The sequence below is a fragment of the Photinus pyralis genome, unplaced genomic scaffold (genome assembly GCF_008802855.1).
Source record: "Photinus pyralis isolate 1611_PpyrPB1 unplaced genomic scaffold, Ppyr1.3 Ppyr1.4_LG1, whole genome shotgun sequence".
NCBI lineage: Eukaryota > Metazoa > Arthropoda > Insecta > Coleoptera > Lampyridae > Photinus > Photinus pyralis.
In genome coordinates this window covers 8,882,520-8,904,708 of record NW_022170249.1, presented here as the reverse complement: position 1 = coordinate 8,904,708, position 22,189 = coordinate 8,882,520, and the positions used below count along the sequence as shown (strand labels likewise).

Here is a 22,189-nt window from a genome sequence, read left to right as displayed (position 1 = left end):
CTATCTTGGGGGGCGATTTTGTTAATAAAAACCTTTCGGTTTAGGATCTATATGTGATTTTTATAAGTTGCGATTCACTGATTTCGACATAGTTTGTCGTAACATTGAATTTGCCCTACAAGGCCATGTAATTTTCCATCTTGCTCTTATCAGAAGGATTTTATTGCTCCAAAGTCACATCCTATGTATTTTCAAGGAAAAATAAGTCATCATCTAGAAAGGGCTTAGTGGTTCCCCAGCAGGCATTGAAAATGAACTTGTCCTATACTTACAGTTGGCAACTCTGGGGAACAATTACAAGCAGCGCCATTTAACCTTTGTTGTCCAAATGTTGGACTTTTTGCGCCCCTTTCAAATCGCGGTAGTATTCTGTTGGGACTGGGTGGTACAAATTAACTCCTACGTTATCTTTTTACGATAGCGGTCTTTTATGTGTTGGAATGTGAGACATAATTGGGATGGGAAACACGAGGCTTGGTTCCGCGGAGCAAATCCAAATCGAAAAGATGGGGGAAAAAGGGCCAGCAAGAAGAAAAAACCTGGCATAATACACACAAATAAATCAACTACAGTAACAAAGTACAAACACTAATATCATTTTAGTATAAAACACATCTACGGTTCAATTTGCGACCAAACACCTGGTAAAATGATAAATTGCAAGTACCGAGAGAACATCACAATTGGCATGACTTTGTTCTGGCATCGTCCATCATTGATGTAACACGAAAAAGTGCAAGTGAGAATGCCAACATTAAGGATCAAGTAGCGCATCTTATAATCCCGCATTTTAAATCAAAGAGAAGATAATTAGAGGATTTCCCTTCTTGTATAGCTTACGCACCGTCTGGTAGCGAGCCACGAGATGAATAAAGACAGATACAGCGAAAAATCCAACTGCATGAGGTTCTTGACTGAGCTAATTGGCTCTTTTCCTTGTTAATGGTACAACTCATTGAATCTAGTCTTACAAAATGACAAAGTGCTCGCACGCCATGGTTTTACATTGCATTAATTTATTTAACGTAAAAGTGTCTAAAAACTTACAATTACCACATCCCATTGAAAGTATTAAGTATATAAATGCTTATATAATACTACTAGTACGTGAACTAAATTAAAAACTGTAAAAATATCACAGATTCCTTCCATAAATTAGCACATGCAAAAAAATGAGTATACTGAGATTCACATTAAGTATATTTTCAGACATGCTCGGAATGGTGCACTTCCCATCTGGAATCATCAGATTCGTGTGTTATGTAACGTACACCTATTTGCGTTTCCAGTGAACGCAGGTCCCGCCATGTTTGATAATCCTGAAGCCAAATGTGCTGTAAGGATTTATCAACCGTATATCTCTTCCTCTGTTTCACTTGTAATAAATTATTTATTAGATCTATCGCTGTAACAAGAAATTAAAAATTAGAGTTACGGATGTATCGCAACTAACCATCAGAAGACACTTCTTTCCAAGGGTTTGAGGGATACATAAAAGCTGCATTTTGTATTTGGTCATTAATATCTTCGTCTTCGTTAAATGGAAAAGTGCCGCTTAAACTTACATAAATAATCACCCCAACACTCCACATGTCCAGTGATCTATTGTAACCTTTATTACGAAGAACCTCAGGTGCTAACAAAATCAATATTATCTACTGTCACGCTAGAGCATACAATTTACCCAAGTAGGCGGGTGTTCCTACAACGGATCTTCGAAACGATTTCTCTCCAATAATCCTTGCGAATCCGAAATCACACAACTTAACCTGCGGAAATTCCGCATCTGAACTGAGCAATACATTTTCAGGTTTTAAATCGCAATGCACAATATTTTTACTGTGCAGATGTTTTAATGCAATAAGTATCTGTAATACAGATAATTTACATCGCAAATTATAAATGAAACCTTTCAACCTGTGAGATTAGGAATTTGGTAACCCTTTCGTCCAAACGACCTTTATCGTGAGAAAGAATCATTTCCAACATGTCTCCTTTCAATTTCTCCATAACTACAAAAATACGTTCCGGAGTTTCGAACATACGTTCCAAGTTAACGACGCCGGGGTGTGAGAAGTTCTGTAAAATGGCTACCTCATTTTTTAACTGCGCCTCTTGTTTCGTTGGAAAGCGTAATTTATCTATCACCTATAACCAAAAGTGACACTTAGCCTCATACCATGTATCAATTACCTTTATGGCCACCGGCCTAGAACTTCTCCTATGAATTCCACCATAAACAATACCAAATTGACCCGATCCCAAAACCTCATCTGGAAAAATTTGATAGACTTGATTCATGTCTGTTATTTGATCTTCCGGCTCTCCAATCTCTTGCGAACCTAAACAATTACATCGATCGATTTGAAGTCAAACAGCAATATTATACTTACGGATATTGGCGGTTACAGGCATCAACGCTTGTCTAATTGTGGTCTCCCAACTACAGGCAACATGAGCACCAATACCACTCTCGGCGGGTGAAACAGGAACAGAGGCGTTTTCTTCGAGCCCGTACGATTGATCTTGCCCAACAAAATAGTCGACATTTAAAGTTCTTATTTCGAAGCAATGCATTACATCTAAAAAGCGATTAATAATTATTTTTGTAAAATGGCACCTTTTCAGTAGTGTTTGAATTGTGCATAGAAGTTTAGCAATCACTGATGAGTGAACCATCAAAATCACGAAATAGTATCCTGTTCGAAAATCTCATCGGAAAGCAAACAAGTTAAAAAGTAATCGTAAACGATTTACAAAAAGCGCATTTCCACTTGCATTTATTTCCCATTTGTAAGATGTAACTTCTGTTAAAATCGTAAAAATCCGGCCACAAATGTGAAAGATAGCGTTGCACATGTGCAATCCATTTTTGACGTGCTACTTCAATTTCAGTTTATAAGAAGAATTTCATTTCAATGTTTTTCTAAATAAGAAAGTTGAAACTGCGCATGCGCAAACCTAAATTTTTGAAACTAACGTTAGATTTTCCTTTGTTCAGAGCGCCTAAGTATCAAATTTCACTTAAATGCTGCCATATATAAAAAAGTTGGCACTGCGCATGCGCAAAATAAAATTTTGAAACTGGCGTTAGATTTTCCTTTATTCCAAGTGTCTATGTATCAAATTTCATTTAAATACTTTTATAAATAAAAATGTTTGCAATTCGGTTTATAAATGGTCGAGATGCGAAAAGGGCACTGTGAATTTTGAATCCATTTGACTTAACTTTTGGCATTACGTACTATATGGCTGAAGCTATGTCCATATTGAATTTCATGCAATTCAGTTCATAACTAACGGAGTTGTCAAAGCGATCAGATATTTCTAAAAAGAGACAGACAGACAAAGGAACACACGGACAGACCAACAGACAGACGACAGACAGCAATACAAAATTATAAACGATCTCTAGGATCGTTAATAAACGGCAAAAGTGTAAAATTATGGAAAATGTCAAAAACGGTTTGGTTTTTTTACAATAACTTTTTTAGCAATAAACGCAGAAAAAATTCCTTCCTTGGTGCAAACCTCGACACCATAACGAACCAAATAGCGAAAAAAGTAGAACAATAGCTCTCAAGATAAAGAAGTAGTCTCAACGAACAAGCGGACAGACGGACGCACGGACAAAGAGGCCACAATAGCGCATTTTTTTTTATTTTTGTGGAAATGCGCTAAAAAGACAAAGTTGCCAAGTAGCAATGTTACATAATGCTTGATAAATATCAAAAACGCACTCAAGCACACATTGGAGTCAATATTTTCTTTTAAATGCTTTGTACTAACCTCCATTCTTAAGTCTTGCAGTGTCAATTGCCAGAATGTGAGCAAGTGGTATTTCCTTATAATATTTAGTGGTTTGGTCATTATTGAAGAGGGTTATGGACTTTGTATCCAGTCTCCAATAATGGTGACGAACCTGCAACAGAGTAGAACGGGTAACTATTACTGTCAGAACAGCATTTTAATGACAGTACAAATCTTGTCTTGTTTTGAGCGTTAAAAAAATGTTCCAAACAAAAAGTCAATTGAAGAACACATACTGTTCCCAATTCCTGTATTTGGTGGGCGATTTTAATGCTACAATCAAGAATGTAAGTAGAAAAAATATTGTACAGTCTTCAGTTAAACTTATCTAATAGTTAATATCCACGGAAATAAATGCATTAACATATAAGGTCATCCATAAGATAACTTTAAATGAGTAGCTAATTTTTAGACTGGGACAACCAAAATTATCAAAACTACTACACAGGCTACACTTACCGCTTTATCTCTACTTGTGAAATGCACCAGCCAGCCTTCTTTTAAAGATTTGGTGCTTTTCCGTTTAGTATGCTTAACTGACTGTACAATTCGTTGTAATGGAATATTGGCACTAGGTGATGAAGAATTACTGCAAATAACACAGGCTTTATTAATGATTATGATATTTATTAGAGTACAAGAAGACAAAGAAGGGCAGACCACAGCCCCAACCAAAGGTGGATGTCAGTAAGGCTGAAGCACCTCGCAATCGTAGCTACAAGCAAGCTGTCTAGAGGCAACTCAAAGATCATAGATCCCAATAACCCTCTTGGTAGGCTAATGGTCAACCAGGCGGTTATGGTACAAAAACAACTGGTCATGGTTCTTGACCAGCATCTGTTCATTTATGCTGATGAAAGCACTGATGTTGCACAGTGTTTCCAGATGATAGTCTATGTGCGATTTATGATATTGCAATAAAAGAAGAGAATGAACTAAAAACGACCTCAAAAGCTGTTGATGTTATGGCTGCAATATCAGACTTGATTGAAAAACATAATATTTTATGGGTCATAACACCGTCAGAAATTTGAGAAAAATTCACCAAGGGCAGCCTGCGCATGCGCACATTAATCGCCAAGATTTTTCATGGCTTAAGTGCCAGAGCTATACGCTACCGAATTAAAAAAGAACAAACTAAATATATTGAAAACTGAATAGTAGTTAGGCCTTGGACAGACGGACAGAGAAAGTGGCTGCAATAGCGCACCCAACTTCGTTGAAAAATGCGCTAAAATTATATATTGCGATTGTGATACATCAATGTAATCAGGAAAAAGAACTAAAAACAATTGAAGTTAAGATATACATGGTGTTGCATTAAAAAAATCTTTAAGATTAATGTGCGCATGTGCAGATTGCCAAATGTCAACTTTCCTAGATATTGAGATATTTCTTAAAATTTTAACCAAGGATGCTTCTCAAACATATGGCATATTGTAAACATCAAATTGTGCAACCCTACCATTCTTATTTCGAGATAGTTTTTTTGAAATTTTAACAACAGATACAATAAGGGCAAGAATGTCGCATATAACAAAAATTAGGTGTGTTTTAACCATCGATGCTATTAGTAAAGAAAAACATAGTGCACATAGCTATGGTCTTTTGGGAAGTACTTATCAATGCATGGAAATTGCGCAAAAGTTACTTGCTTTAATACCAAAACATTTTTACTTGTTTTTTAATTAGTAGGCCATGGATTCGAGGAGATTTTGTTTTGTTAAATGTATCCATCTAAGACAGTCGAATCAATCAATAAAAATATCCTTTGAAAATTTTGAAAAATACAAATGTAAATACATATATAAAAAAAGATATAGGTTGTGTAAATCCATAATGTAATCAGGAGTCATGCAGTAAGAAAACCAACTTTAGGTCAAATTTCAGAAACTGGTTTCTATGTACAAATACCTAAAACCTTTTACCTTACCTCTACCTTACATTGGTAGTAAGATATGATTACATCCCAAAAAGTTAACATTTTCGTTTTCACCCTGTACCTCAGAAAAAAAGCTAGCTAGATTGATTCTGTTTGTGGTATTAAAAGTTTCACAAAAAAGTGGCGCAGGGTCGCGAAAAACCCAAGTTTCTATATTTAAAAACATCTTAGATACACTGTAGTTTCAATCAAAATAGGACTCACGATACTGCTACTTCAGCTACATTAAATAAAAGACCACACGGCCTGAAACACGATCATAATATCTTCCTACTTTCATGTTTGCCTGGTAGGTATCAAACCTACTAAGCGAGGATCCCGTTGTGGATCATATGGACACTTCTTGATGAACAGGTAGTACCTAGGTGGCGTAATATGTGACTAAAAAAAAGGTTGCACAAAAATTTTCCAGATCTATGCCCTCCAAAACTGGACTCAGAAGTGAAAGCAATCTTATCAAAAGCCAACGTTTCTACCGAATACACACTCGGATTGAAAAACAACTCTTCAAACAGCTACACAACTATTAAATATCATTTAAAACAGTACCTACGATATAGGAAAAAGTTAAAAATGTAAGGTAATGTAACATTCGAATATAATAATTGTGTTTTGTTTTCAATATTTAAAAAAATACAAGATCTCTTCAAGAACCGAATTAAGACATTTTTGAAATCGCGGTGTTGCCACGTTACTGTTTAAGATTTTAAGTCAAAACAGCAAAGTACAATAGAAGCTTCCAAGAATATGAAAATTGGTTTGCAATATTCCTACAGATAAAAAATGCAATATAATGTGCAAGTGTGTTTCATCATACAATTTAAAACAAAAATAGTACCTGGAAGGATTTGAGTCGTTGTCGTCATCACGAACAGGCATGACATCTATGTAAGTAGCAGCACCATTAGATCGAGTTTGAGATTCTCCCTCAGTTTCACTGTCATCTTCAGAAATTCGAAAATTGTAGTGTTTATCCTCACAACCAACTGCATTTTCGGTAAACTCGTAATTACCTAAAAATAGCCTTAAAAATTGAAAATCGATCCGTGGCATATACCTTTATAATCTTTAGGAATATCACCCGTGCAATCTTTCGGAATGTTCTCTATACACTTTTTATGAGCATTGTAACTGCAATCTTTACACTGCATGCCTTGCTTAAATAAACCCTTGAGTAATTTTCTACAATACTGACAAACGGTAGGGCGCGTATAACTATGTAAAACGAACGTGTGCGGAATTCTCACTCTGGAAGCGATCTCCTTTTCAACCCATATTGGCCGTCCGCCTAATGAGGGACATTTTGTGTGGGACTGCGGGAAAACTTGTATTAAAAAAAAAGTTGATTTTCAGGTAGCTTGCGACTTCACACAACTAACAATGGCACGTTTGGTAAAGAAGAGAAATGAGATCTTAAAAAACGTATTTATTAACTCATTCGTTGACAAATTTCTGAGATTACATCCCCTCTTACAAAAATCTTAAGTTAATGTTGCAACTGAGTATTAATTCATACAATCAGACTTTAGTGAATATTTGTATAAAACACTCAAGTGTAATTCACTAGGTACAATTATTCCAATTGCATTGTAAAAAGGTTAAATACTAACGATCAAGTTATGATGGCATGTTAACCAACAACAGTTTTCGTTGAAAATCGTCTTCTATAGTAAGCAAATAATTGATATAGGAGTATTTTGGTCAACTATTACTAATTAGTGCAACAATTTGATATGTTAAAATAAATTTTCTTAAAAAACAATAAATTATATAATAATAAAAAATGTAATTTACAACAAGTAAATCCGAATTGTTTTAAGTTAGCAGTGTGGCATACGTGTTTTAACCGAATCCATCAGATCAAAAACATGTACATGTATTTAGTTTAGACAACATGCGCCGTGAGGCGGCGCAGCCGTCAAAGCCCTGCCTCAACTGCACTTTGGTATTGTCATTTTGTAAAGCGTAATTCCTGTATCGCAGCCTCACCATTTACATACAATGACACTAACTATGATCCCAGATTCCTTAGTGCTATTTTTCCTCTCGCTATCTTTTCAAATAAGGGGTCTTTTCTGAGATTTGAGATCCCCCCCGGTATACTTTTCCCTCAAAAAAGTTTAAAGCGCTTAACACCTCCATCTTCATGATTCATGAGAATGCTTAAGCCTCTCCACGTGATATTAAAGAATATAGTATCAGGAAATTAATGGCTCTCTAGTGAAAACAGAAAACCTTTCCTGGGCAGTCTTTTCTTCCATACTCCCACACCCCCCACTAATACTCTTCCTTCAGAAACACTCAACGTCCCCATGATCATGCAATTGCTTAGGCCTCACACTTGTTAGAGAACGTAGTAAGGGGGGTCACGAAGTTCTGGGTTAACTTGGAACTCAAGAACAATGTATGTAGTTAATACAACTTTATACCTGAATAATGAGTTGTAAATTAATCAGAGAGCGGCATTTAAATGTGACTTTGTGGGAAAAAATTTAACTTCCCCCCTCGCAAAAGTAAGTCATACTTTTTTATTATGACAAATCAATGTGACTTCGGCTAAAAAAAATTTTTTAATTTTGAAAAACAAGACCGGTTACTTCATGAAATTAAAGTAGGCTGATATGTATGAAAATTCAAAGTCTTCTATATCTTTTAATTCTAAACAACTTTTCTTAATACATTTTTATTATCAAATATATAATATTATAATATCATATTAAGACTAAGCATGAGCGATTATCAGAACATGAAGATACAACTCTAAACAAATTTGTCATCTTATATGCACTCAATCCCAGACACACTGTGTATAAAAGACTACAGCCCCTTTTTTGTGTGAATGCAATTTGCGAAATAAGAGTCATCCAACAATGTTCATAAAAATTTTGTTTATGATAATAAGTACCTACTAACTGCCCGCCATAAGTACTTGAACACCCAATGTACAGGGTGGCCAAATAAGAACGCGAGGTACTGTATCTGGGAACCTGTCCATCGTAGAGGCTTGCGGTAAAAAAAGTTATTACTAAAACGGTCACGAGAAACACCTGTAAAAATTTTTAAGTTTTTGAAATGGCCGCTAGGGGGCGTAACTGCAATCTGGAATCTAAAAATGAAGTGGTAGGGGATATTCAAAGGTTTCCGTAAAGAACACCCTGCGATTTTAACAAACTCGGCTACAAATATTATAATATTTGAAGTTTTGTTAGTTTCACATATCGCCGCTTGAGGGCTTTTTTCGACATTCCGACAGAAATGGTTAATTTTCTCAAAAAAATTAAATGCGTTGGTTTGATTTTTTTTTCATGAAAAAATAGCTAAATGATGCCTAAACAAGCTCGCGAAAACCGCACCACTTCATTTTTAGAGATACAGGAAAAATTGTCAAACAAAAATGGTTCAGATTATCGTCGTCTTCAAAGATCGGACATTTTATGTTAGGTTGTTCACGGAAACACCACTTTTTTAGATTCCAGATTGCAGTTACGCCCCCTAGCGGCCATTTCAGAAACTTACAAATATTTTCCAGGTTTTGCTCGTGGCCGTTTTACTAATAACTTTTTTTACGGCAAGCCTCTACGATGGATAGATTCTCAGATACAGTACCTCGCATTCTTAGTTGGCCACTCTACTTTTGATCAATTTTGATGAAATTTTCAGGAAAACTGTATTTATTTATTTTAAAATATGAAACAAGGGAAACAAATTCGAACAATACTAATTATGTGTAAATCACTCTGTCGATTGTTGCACATTCAGCTACTCGACTGGGCATACTGAAAATGAGTGAATCGATCCTTCTGTGATACACTGTTCCAAGATTCTAAAAGACGCCTGTGAAGATCACCTGTGTTTCCAAGTGGTTGTAAAGCATTTAGCCTCCGACCCATCATAACCCACACCCACACGAGTTAGATCCAGCGAAGGGGAAGGCCATGGAAGCATTATTATTATTGTTAGTGTTACTTTAACTTGTATAATGTTCAAATTTTCATCGTTTCTTATTTCGAAATAAATACAACTGTCCTGAAAATTTCATCAAAATTGATCAAAGTACACTGGGTGTTCAGATACTTATGGGGGGCAGTATATTTTCTGCGTCTGTGATATAGGTTTATTTCCTAGCCAAGTCCATTGTAATGTTGAATCAAGTAGGCATCTAGGCAGGCTTCGGTTTTTTTACGCTTGCATAATTGATACTTTTGATACCCATTCAAAAATATAATAACTAAGTGAACTCTATTCTTTCTAAGCTGGCTCCTTTATGCCCCACATATTCCAACAAGGAGTACACCTAAATCGACCTAATTTTGAGTCTTTCAACACAGATCACAATTATTCGTCTAATAAATGCACTTCTAAACACACGCAATCATATACATGTACCAGAAACACAGTACAAATAGTAAGTAAGCTGTGAAATTCGATGCAACATGGCCGCCAATCTCAACAGGCAATCAAAAATTAGACAGTCTATTGTCGCAGTCGTCTCGATTAAGTCACTGTAGCTTTAAATAGTGATTTTGGTCATTGTAGCTTTAAATTTGTTGCAGCGACATCTAATCTATAAATCCATCAAGGTTATGTTAAATATTTGTGTAGCGCTTCGTGCGATAAATTATATTCTTGTGAGTTAATACAATACTATTTTGTATACAGAACCGTGTAAATAATAATAATAATAATAATAAATTGTCTTTATTGCTCTTGGCTAATACATAATAATAACTATAAAACCACTTATAAATAACAGAGCTGGGCGAGGTTCAGTCGACGATAGAGATCGCGTCCTGCTCTTCCACCTAACCCTGAAAATCGATGCTTGGTGTGACAATCAGTGTTATGTTATTTTATTCGCTTGAATATTATTAACCTAACAATCATTTAGGATAATTTGGATAAGTCGATAATTTGACTCTCATCTTCGGTAAGTGTTACACGTTAATTTAAGAGGGAACGCTTTACAAACGCCTTAAATTTTTCAATCGAGTAGCACATAACTTCCGGCGGTATCGTATTATGCCATTTGACGATATTGTGCGAAAAGGACCTTTCATATAGAGACGTGCGATGCGAAGGTGGTGTAAGTGGTGTAAGAAAAATGGAACTTGATCCCTTTTGTTTTATTAATATATCCAATCAACTAAAGTCATATGCGTATTTATTGGAGTTCATTCTAACCAGTGCATTAAATTTTGAATTTCAGATATTTAAGAGCAGATAAGAGGCCAAATTTCCATAAGGTAAGGGGTAAATACTTTTTTATTACTGAGCTAGCCGTGCGTAAATTAAAAATTAATTGTTATATTGTGATTTCTGCCCATGCCATAAACTCATAGAGATTCAATTTTATTTTATGCAAGCAGGATTTCCAAGCCTCGTAAATGTAACTAACTCCTGAACTAGCCTGCCACACTTATCAACTGAGGAGATTCTCAAGCTGGCAGGGTGAAGTTATTTGTGCGAAAAAAATGAGTTATGTAGGAGTTGATAGGTATCAGAAATCAATATCAAATATTTTGTGTCCATACCTAAATAAATGTACATTCATACCTAAAGTTGGTGCTTAGATATTAGATTGATGCCTATTCGTATTTTAGATAAGCACAAAAAATAGGCACCAAATACCATGTATAGTTCGATATTGCAACACTGCTGAACTTAAAACATCCATTTAAAATGCTTCTTTGGTAAATAATACAATACGAATCTGCTGTAATGGAGCTCAATCATTAAAGTATAACATTTGTAATTAATTACAAGTGGCCATTATTAGTTGCGTGAAATAATTAATGCGTAATTAAAACTGCAAAAAAAAAGACATGCAAATGCTGATTAGTCCGCAAAGAATAAATTAAAAATAACATGCAGTTCTTAGAGATTATTGACCAAAGGTGTGCATGTGCTTAATTAATAATACATTCAGATCACAAGATATAATACAAATATAAATTATCGTACAAAAATATAGTACTATTGTAAATGATATAAATTGGACGGAACATTACAATACTATATACATATAAAAAGAAGTACAAGTGCGTTCGTAAGGGTGCATATGAGCACCTTTGGTTTTAATTAAAACAAATAAAAACTTCAGTGTTTGTTACCGGTAAAAAAATTTGCAAGCCTTACCAGATTACTTTCTTCGGTACATACTGAATTTCCGGATGTTAAGGACGAATTCGAACTGCCCGAGGGACTGCACGGTAACTGTAACGTGCTAGAGAACCTTCTCTGTTTATCCTCCGGACCGCCTTGCCCGAGTAATGTGTACGAACAATTATTCGGTACCTTGACGACGCAACGTTTATGGTAATTTTGGCCGCATCCTACAATAGAAGATTATCATTCAATCTCGTTGAAACTTCATTCTGGCGACCTTCGCATTTTAGTCCCTGGCGAACTAATCCAAACAGCATTTCGCCGCAGAAATCGCAAAATGTTGGTGTCTTGTAGGAATGAACAGAAAGAGCGTGCGGTCGCACTATTGTTATGTCGGGCACATTGGCGTTACCTGTAAGTGCAACATTTGTATACAATGCATTAGGAATTTCAGAGAGTGGATAGGCTCGAATTTAGGATTGTTTTAAAAATGCTAATACCATGCCAACTATGCCAATTCATTTCATAATATTGGTCATTGTTCATAGTCCAATGGTTATAAATGTAGTATTTTTATGCATTAACTAGTTCACTGTTTAGCTTTGTATTTACTTTTGTTTCAAACTAATGTACAGGGTGTCCCGTTTTCAACACTTTTATATCTCCGAAAATGTTAGCACTATCAAAAAGTAATATACCCAGGCGTTGTGTTCTTTTTGAGCAAAAGCTAAATTTGAAAATATTCGCTTCCTTAAGGGATAAGACGAAAATCAATAAATTGTAAATTTCTCAATTTACCGTATATTTTCATAATTTTACATCAACAATTTCTTCATGAAGTTATGTATCAATTTATTGAACAATTTCTTGCTCAAGTTCCTTGGTTTTACACTGCTATTAACTTGATCAAGTTCTTGTTGTTTTAAAGTAATAATAATAATAATACTTTATTATTCTGGCAGAGACCAGCTGTAACCAACCAGCAGAATTACAATTTTCTAGAAAAGGCTGTGATTGAAAATAACAAAATTAAAAAAAAGGTATACTATTTCGATAACTTGAGTTGGATGAGACTACATGAAAAGAAAATAAATGAAATCTTAGAAGAAGACGACAGATGGACAAAAATGACAAAATTTCTCCACGTGTGAATGTAGTTTAAATTATACGAGGTGGTGCCTAGCGCAACGCAGCATAGGGATTTCAATGGTAATTTCTTTATAGTCAATTACTAGCTCCCCTAATTATTTTAGAGCAAAAGTCTAAATACGTTTTTTTTAGAAAAAAAAAATACTGCATCTGTTCATACTTTTAGTTATAATTTTCCCTTTTTCAAAACCGTAGAAATCGACAAAATAAAAAATTACATTTTTATAAATCAGTGATGCTTTGGAATCTTTTAACAAACTACAAGTGCATCGCATCTAACTTATCGTTGTTTGACGTCGAACGATTTTCATATTTAATTCTGTTTCAACTAACCAACGCAGTAAAAGGCATCTTAGGGTAATGTTTTTTTTAGAGAATGTATGCTGCATCTGCATCAGATACTATTTGTTTATCATTTTTCGGAATCAGAGTACCTACATAATCGAAGAAAAAAAACTGATTTGAAGAAGATTTGTTCCTAAACTTATATTCGGATTTTCCGCTACTGCAACCAAAACGTTGAATGTATTGTCGTTTTCCTGATGGTTTTGACGGACATTTTGAACGTTATTGCACTTGCAGTTCTTTAACTAATTTATAAACAAGTATAAATTTAATATACGTCAAAGACAAATAATGAAACGTGATCGCTGTTTTTTTAGGTAATTCCAAGGCATATTTGATTTATTGTAAAATGAACCTTTTTATTTTGTCGATTTCTACGGTTTTGAAAAACGGAAAATTATCAGTAATAGTATGAACAGATGCAGTCTTTTTTTCTCTAAAAAAAACGTATTTAAACTTTTGCTCTAAAATAATTAGGGAAGCTAGTAATTGACTATAAAGAAATTACCATTGAAATCCCTATGCTGCGTCGCGCTAGGCACCACCCGGTATATTTAAAAGAAGAAAGTCATTGAACAATTTCACCTTTAATTATTTTAAGGTTACCTTGTCATTTTTTTTAATTGTGTAGAACAACAAGTGGAAAGTGCAAAAATGTTTCCCTCTGTCTTAAATAGAAGATTACGGAATAGAAAAAGAAAGCTATAATTATAGCTCATAAAAATGATGAAAACATTTTGATTTAATTATTTATGTTGGTTGATGGTAGTTGGTACTACTGAATTGACGTAAAAATTGCACTAGTCCGACAAGAAATTGATCAAGTTATTGCATCCAATTCTGTATTTACACTCGTCAAGTTTTCTTTTAAAGCGACTTGAACAAGAAATTGATCAATTTCTACTAATCTCTAATCCTTTGAGGTGTCGAATGGGGGTCTCTTTGTCCTGTATCCAATTCCTCCATTCTTTCCTGTCTCTGGCTAGGATTTTCATTCTATTTAGCGTTTTTCCTCTTTCCATTCTTATTTCTCAGATTTAGTTCCATCCTTTATTTGCATGAAGTACTTGTTTCTTTTTTAATTTTTACATTATTTCATTTTCATTTCACCATTTTTATACCCTAGTATTGTTTTGTATATTGAGTAATATATTCTTGTTTGTTAACTCCGCTTAATTAATTATATTTTTCCGCCTATTTTCGAATTATACCTAATCCTACCTTGATATGCGGTTATCCTATTTTGCTTCCCACCGTTTTTTACTATTAGTCTTCTTTTTCCGTTTTTTGCGATTTTTCTGATTAATCGATTCAAAAAGATTTTAGAAAAATTCAATAATCTTTTTGAAATTTTTGTGTATTTTTTTAATCATTTACCTAAACCTTGTTTTAATTTTTATAATTTTTTTTAATCCTTTTGAGTCTTTTTTTTGGGATCTATTGAATCTTTGTGTATTATACTGCATTCATTCATGGGCGCCCGCAGGGGGGTGCAAGTAGGGGCAGTTGCCCCCTCTGAGATTTTGAGTGAAAAATATGTTAAACATATCATTTGAAGAAAATGACACACAACCTATTAACAACTGCAGTGCAGCGGTAATTAATTATTGTGCAAAATAATTTGACGATCGTAGCTGGATGACTGTTAAAGAACATCCTAGTCTGACTATGGGAAGTAACTAATCTTAACATTTTTGATTCACAGCACTCTCAGACGAGTAAAGACATGGATAAGAAGCATGATGTCAAATAGTCGCCTGAGTGGACTGTGTCTTCTCTCTGTCCACAGAAGCCAAATTAAAGAAGACAAGGACAATTTCATTGAAAAAGTTGTTGACAGATTTGCCCTTGACTCAAGACGCGTTCAGTTCCTGTTAAAATAAAAATGTGTGATTATGTGCAGCAGACTAACAAACAGTTAGATTTTCTTGAAAATTGTTTGTTTTATTTTTCAATTCCTATGGTACCTACCTACCTATATGTAAAGTATAAAATTATGAAAAACTGACTTTGCCTGCCCCCCCCCCCCTGGGTCAAAATCCTGCGGGCGCCCCTGCACTCATTATAAGAAGGTAGTAGATGGCTGTGTTTGAAGAGAGGTACACACAGGAAAAATATAAAACAGCACAAAATTTGAAAAATATAAATATAAACAATTTCACGTTTGGCTTTTTGAAACTGACAGCTCATGACAATTCGACAGTTTAGTTCGTAACCAAAACTTCTAACAAACAGAATTCGTCATTCAAGCACAGGTATCACCCCCAGAAATGAGAGTACAGACGGATCAACAGGCCGACATCATCGAGATTTTGTTTGATTCGTATTCCTGATGCTGCAAAATGTGTATTTCTGTCAAAAAAGTAGGGGGCCATTTTTTACCCCAATGCAATACCTCCCTTACTAGCTTGTGGGTGGTAAAAATGAAATTCGGTCCAATACATTTTTTAGCTGCAACATTCATTATAAAGAAAATGTACCTTGTAAATATATTTCTGTATCACTTTTTACAGATCCATTCTGAAATTGACAATTTTTATATTTTTCCTCGTAATCTCTTAAGCGAATGAATATTTTCAATTTTTGGTAGCAAAAATAATAATGGAGATATAGAATAGTCAAAAATGGGACACCCTGTACTAATGACTATTTGCCACACAGTCATGATTTTAAATAACTCATTCAAATTATCATTTTCATTTGTTTTGCATAATAAAATTGCACTGGGAAACTTACACTTTCCAGAAAGAATAATTTCAACAATCGTTTCATCCGTAACATCAGAGGCAGAATTAATAACTTCTAAAATATTCGATGAGTTGTATTCGTGTTTAAATAACAATAGACGATCCGCTAAATTGTTAACGCCATGATCCGGAATCTACAAAGATTACGTTATCATCAAGGATGACGCATAAATAACTTCACCTTATTATTAATAAAATCACAGGCAAGGTCTTTCAAAGACTTAAGGTTTATTGTATATTGTGGAGCCGTTATTGTATCCCTTATTAAACCAAATTGAAATATAAACGTAACATCAGGTCCCTTTCCATCCATAGTCGATAAATTGTTTAGTCCTAGAAAAACGAGCGCACTTTATGTTTCCCCATTATACAAAAGTAGGGCAACATGTGTTAAGCAAGCGAAAAATGATAAAAAAAATAAATTAGTCCTATTACAACACATTTTAACAATATGGAAATAGAAAACCTACAAAAATCGCGAAACGCTGATTAAATCAAGACAAAATACAAAAATTAAATCAATTCATTGGCAGTATTTATTTACCGTTAATTCATAAGCTAAACTAAATCCGGGCTTGATTACGGATCTCAATTACGACCAATTAAATTGGACTATTTATTTTTTAATGAGTTCATAGAAACATTCATTAGCAACATGAGTAATACCAACATTACAAAAAGACATCAAAATAACTGCTAGTCCCAAAACAACTAAAGGCCCGTATACACGTCCATTAAATATGCCGCAAACTGCAGTTTCTTTACGCAAGTAAATCGTTCTGGCTTGTTTGTGAATAAACAATAGGTCTAGGTAAACGAGAGCAGACATGTTAGATTTGTCTATGTAATATGCATATGCCTGAAAGATGGCAAACTTGAATATGCACAATGCAAAAACTTTGGATGGGTTTAGTCAATGCCGTTTGTAATTACAAGCTGATTTACGCGTCTTGAAGAATGAAATTTACATGATCCATAACAAAGTCTCTACAATCAATAATTTAGTTAATAAAATGAAGAAGAAGATTGGCTGCATTGAAAGTAAGGTCACATTTTTTGACGAAACCTACATCCATCCATTTTATGGGGTGCTTGCTAACAAAAGATTAACCTGGTGTATATAAAACTGACTGAAGCAGGATGAAATCAATTGGAATGAATTGAAAATGCGCATCTCATCATCAATTCGAAAAGTATAAGTCTGGATACGACATAATCCACATTAAGAGATTGGAAGAATAAATGTGGCAACGCCATGGATTGTTAAGATGAAGCTGTAGAAAGTTTATCTTTCACGGTAATCACTGGCACGTCAGGCGAAGGTTCTAAAATCAGTGAAGAGGAAAGTGACGGATGACACACTGCTTTGTCATTAGTAGTACTTAGGCAAATTTTGTTATTTTGGGTTGTAATTATTGTACTAAATTTCTTTCTCCAGTTTTCAAACGTAGCTGCATTAAAAAAATGACAAAATAGAACAAGTTTAAATTTCCCGCCAAACACTATTGACACAGACTGTACTTCTAAAATACAGCGACACCAAACCTTAGACCATATAGTACATGGACTGCTAATTGTAACTAAAATATGGTCAAGGACATCGCCTGGGTATGTGAGTTTCAGGGTAAACGAGTCTGTCCGAAGTTGTCCGATGAGACACGATTTGAGACTGTCAACCTATAAATTAACAAACGTCAATTAATTAATCGCCTAGATATCCCAAAAAAAGCAAACTTATTCTTATTTGTGGACGTATAGCAAATAATGAAGAGCATTTAAAGCTTCCCGTACTAGGCGGTTACTATAAAGCTGCTCTTTAAGCGATCCTATTGGTGTTTACACGACTTTAGTTTACCCTGAGATTCACATACCCACGACTACAGTGCCCTCTATCCGTGACCATCCATTTTGTATTGAAAGCATAGGGCGAATAGCAGTCCATGTACTATATATGGTCTAAGCACCAAACCATCGCCTTCTTGACGGACTTGTTTGCTTGGCTTGACTGTACAAGTAAAAATTAACTGCAGAGAAACTTACATTAAAAGGGTAGGCGACGGAAATGGACAAAACGGAGGTTAGAAGAGTGGGGGGAACCGCGCCACCATTGGCATTGGGGAAATAAAATAAACTGGCATCGTCTCGTCTATACCTATATTTTATCATAAGTCAAGTCAACATAACTGACCGGGCATCGATTCCCGAAGTTAGTCGATATGCTCCGCTCCGTGATGTGACCGGCTGCCATGACGTCATGATCGTATACGAATCGTGGACAAACTTTATGCGCTAACCAATCACAGACAAGAATTGAACTGTCATTTGTCAGTTTTGTATTTTGTTTTGTTTTTGCATTATGGATACTGCTATTAATAACCAGAAAATCCTCGAACAATTCCATGTTTTATTTCACAGAAAATATGTGAATTTATAGGTTAGGGCACTGAATAACCTCTATAGCAAAACAGCTGCAAGATCCGTCCTGTAGCTGCAACTGCGCATGACTTTCACGCAACGAGTGGTCTAGACCTCAGAGTAAGAAATAAAGATAGAGTACGCGTACGCTATAACAACGTGAACGTTTGTTTTGAACCAACATCTCAGTCAATTTGACCGTTGAGAGGTAGAAAGTAAACATTAGTCAGTGGCGTAAGGTTTATTTATTTTTATGGGCAACAAAGTTTATGTTTTGTTTACATGTGCAAACGTAATAACGTATCACTAAATATTTATGACCAAAAGCTGTATGTGTTTGAAAGGTCCCTATTGACCTTGGTATGGTGATACTTCAAAGTGGAAACTTAGAAGGAAATCTAAATACATTAAAATGCGAAAATTCCCGTATACACGTCTATGACTTCAAAACACATACGGATAAAAGGTTATGTTAGGTAATTCAATAATTCCACAAATAATACAGCTAAAGTCACTAGATATAGTATATATATATATATATCTATATTTAGTGACTTTAAATACAGCTTTTTCCCCATTTCAAAGGGCTCCCATAAATTAATACACCACAATCGAATAAGTCCTCCACTATAAAAACGCCTAAAAATTAAGGAATCACGTTTTAACGAAATAAACAAAATACCTCTCAACGGAAAACAAAGTTACAGCGTTGCCGATGTGGTGCACTAATCACCATAACTTTTCTTGTTACGCCGTTTAATTGTAAGTTAAAATTGTTTGGGTTACTGAACTCTTATAAGCATCTAAAAATCCATTTAGATTACTCCAGATGCATATGTTATTATTATTCCCTTGAAAACTATCTCGTGAAATGTGACAACTTAGCCTCCTGCAATGTTAGTAAACAAACGAGATGATGGCACGCATAGATAAGCATCAAGGCATCTCTATCTTTATTTCTTACTCTGAGGTCTAGACCAGTCGTTGCGTTCGATCAACTTTTCGCTCGATGTGGTAGGTTCGAGAATGCAGTGACATTCACGTTCACATCAAGGTCAGTCGATGTGAACAAATCATATCTTCGGGAATCGACGCCCAGCGCAAAGGAGCTGATATGACAGAGACTTACACACCGTTACATTCTCTCCTCTTTTACTGGTAGATTACAAGTCGCGCTGACTGAAGTACTCAATTACAAACAAATCCAAAAGGAAAAACAACACCGTGACACAAATTCAAATACAATACATCAACTTTGTGCTTATTCCTATAGATAATCCCTCAGATTTACACTTAATAAATTGAAATATTCTCATATACCTACAGGGTGTCTCACCAATACAAATATGCACTCTTTTATTTTCAGCGCATTTTTAAGTATAAAAAATGTGCATGGTTTGCGTTTTGTCCGTCCGTCCGTCTGTCTGTTTGACCGTCCGTCCAAACTCACTTCTGCGACCTGGAATTTTTTTGCAATAGGTATCGCGGTGTCGAGGCGTACACCACGATCATTTGTTGCGTTCCGCCCTACCGTTTCGTTAATAAAAAAATAAATATTATTTTTTATTCCCAATATTTCATTGATGCTGAGATTTTTAACAAGAACGAGCCAAGGTATTTAATACAAGAGAAAAGAAATCACATTCCTAAAGATAAACAACAAAACATTAATGAATATAACGTTTAAGCATCATAAAAATCATGACTAATCTTTCACATCCCAACCGAATGGTTTAGTAAACTTTCGAAAACTCATTTATATTTATCGTTATATTGCACAGGGAGGAACGGGCCGAAGTGTCATATATGGTTTTAGTAAGAAACATTATAACGATTTGTTGGAAACACGGGTTGGAATCGAAAACAACGGGTACCGGAAGCGAAACCGATTACATTTATAAACACTTTGAATCATAATCCTTATTCATGAAATTATGATGACGGGAACCGAGATACTGGAATGGTACCGTTATTATTAGTTATAATATAAGTACTTTTGTTAATTATTGTACCTATAAACTTTATTTGTGTTGTCTTGTGGAAAAAACTGAAAATGAAAACTTTGCCCTGTAAAAACTAGGCGTTATTTACACACGTCCTAAAAATAATGGATCTGGAATTTTCACACAAAATATTCGAGTCAGTTCTTCGCGGGACATACTGTATGTTTTATTTTATTTATTGTACCAGCCTTGGATACCAGAATGATACCAGCTATCCTAGTTTTGATATTTAACAGTAAAATAAAATGAACACAACTGGCTTGATTTTAAATTTGGCGCACTATTTTGAATAAAACAGGGCAAATTTCGCGGTCTTTTAATGTGACTTTAGCCATATCCATGTCATCTACGGTGTACCATAGCCACTTTCATTTGTGGGTAAATTAGAAATGGTCAGGTTGGTCCTACTGGGTGGACCACAAAGAGAAACTGTCACCGTCGTATAAATTTAGTAAAGAAAATTTTATAAAAAAGAAAGAAAATTTAAAGTCCAAACGTACTGAAATTCCACATACAATTTCCAAATTTTGGTTATGTTTAGTTAGTCCAGTAAGTAAATATACATTTTTTACACGCATTATTTATGTACCTATGTATAATTGTGCAAAACAAAAAAAAATGTCTTACTTTGTTGTATTCCAAATATTCATAGAACATATTGCATTTAACGGCTCATTGGAAGGCACAACAGCATCATAATTATTTATTTGCCTTCAAACATAAAGCTTAGTGCTTCTTCTACCTAACTTTTGTTTGTCTTTTATAGCCCCATATGACTTGCTAATGTTTATGTTCTTTCAGTATTGGTAGCACTTCCAGAGAAGAAAAAATGTCGCAGAAAAATTTAGCGGGCTCCATAGGAAGCAGCACTAATAGTTCGCAGGGTCTCAAACAGATAGATTTGGATCAAATTTGGGGCGACCTAAACTCTGGAATCGAACATGTTTATAATCGTCAGATGATGGCGAAACCTCGATACATGCAACTATACACTCACGTTTATAATTACTGTACGTCGGTACATCAACAATCGAATGGACGGAACGCAAATAGCAGCTCTACCAAAAGTAAAAAGAATCAAGTGAACGGAGGCGCACAGCTTGTCGGTCTAGAATTATATAAACGTTTAAAAGACTTTTTAAGAAATTATTTAGTATCTTTATTATCGGTAAGTGCTCCAATTTTTGTTGTTGGTTTTAAGCTTTGTTCGACTATTACCTTTTATTTATTTTCGGTCAAATGTTTATTTGAGAAAAGGCGATGAATTGTTAACTGTAGACTTTTGACAGTATCGACTTTTTTTACAAAAAGGTAGCGTAAAACTTTTACGTTTCACTTCATGTCCAGGAATACGTGTAATGTGAAATTAATAACATTTCAGAATTAGGTATTTTAACATCGCTAAATACTTTTTAGCACATTTTGAAAAATGTGCTATTGTGGTGTTGGTTTGTTTACCCCATATATGCATACTTTATTTATTATTATTGCCTAACAAACAAGACATACTATTCGACAAAGTGTAAATAACACTATATAATACAAAAGAATACATACTGACAGCATTACGATAAGATAAAAAGTATACCTATTTATTATATTAATGGCCGTTTGCACCGATAAATTTAAGCGGAGCTTAGCGTAAGCGTAGCTTAAAATCCATGGCAACCATT

The 22,189-nt window shown here is 34.8% G+C and overlaps 1 protein-coding gene across 3 annotated transcripts; it reads right to left on the bottom strand.

Moving 5' to 3' along the window:
- Nucleotides 1-1,004: 1,004 nt before the first annotated feature.
- On the bottom strand, nt 1,005-16,779 carry LOC116171370 (serine/threonine-protein kinase D3). 3 transcript variants are annotated; one of them, XM_031488164.1, is made up of 15 exons: nt 16,643-16,779; nt 16,280-16,431; nt 16,088-16,232; nt 12,135-12,269; nt 11,888-12,084; nt 6,810-7,065; nt 6,591-6,765; nt 4,270-4,399; nt 3,790-3,922; nt 2,394-2,582; nt 2,194-2,342; nt 1,918-2,148; nt 1,685-1,868; nt 1,454-1,636; nt 1,005-1,405 (listed from the first exon to the last, which is right to left on the bottom strand). In XM_031488164.1, exons 2-15 carry the CDS (start codon nt 16,409-16,411, stop codon nt 1,206-1,208), a joined length of 2,439 nt encoding a protein of 812 aa, XP_031344024.1. In that variant the 5' UTR covers nt 16,412-16,431; nt 16,643-16,779; the 3' UTR covers nt 1,005-1,205. The 3 variants fall into 3 exon arrangements, with proteins under 3 accessions (XP_031344024.1, XP_031344042.1, XP_031344033.1); XM_031488182.1 differs by having other exon boundaries at nt 11,912-12,084; XM_031488173.1 differs by having other exon boundaries at nt 16,569-16,650.
- Nucleotides 16,780-22,189: the final 5,410 nt, after the last annotated feature.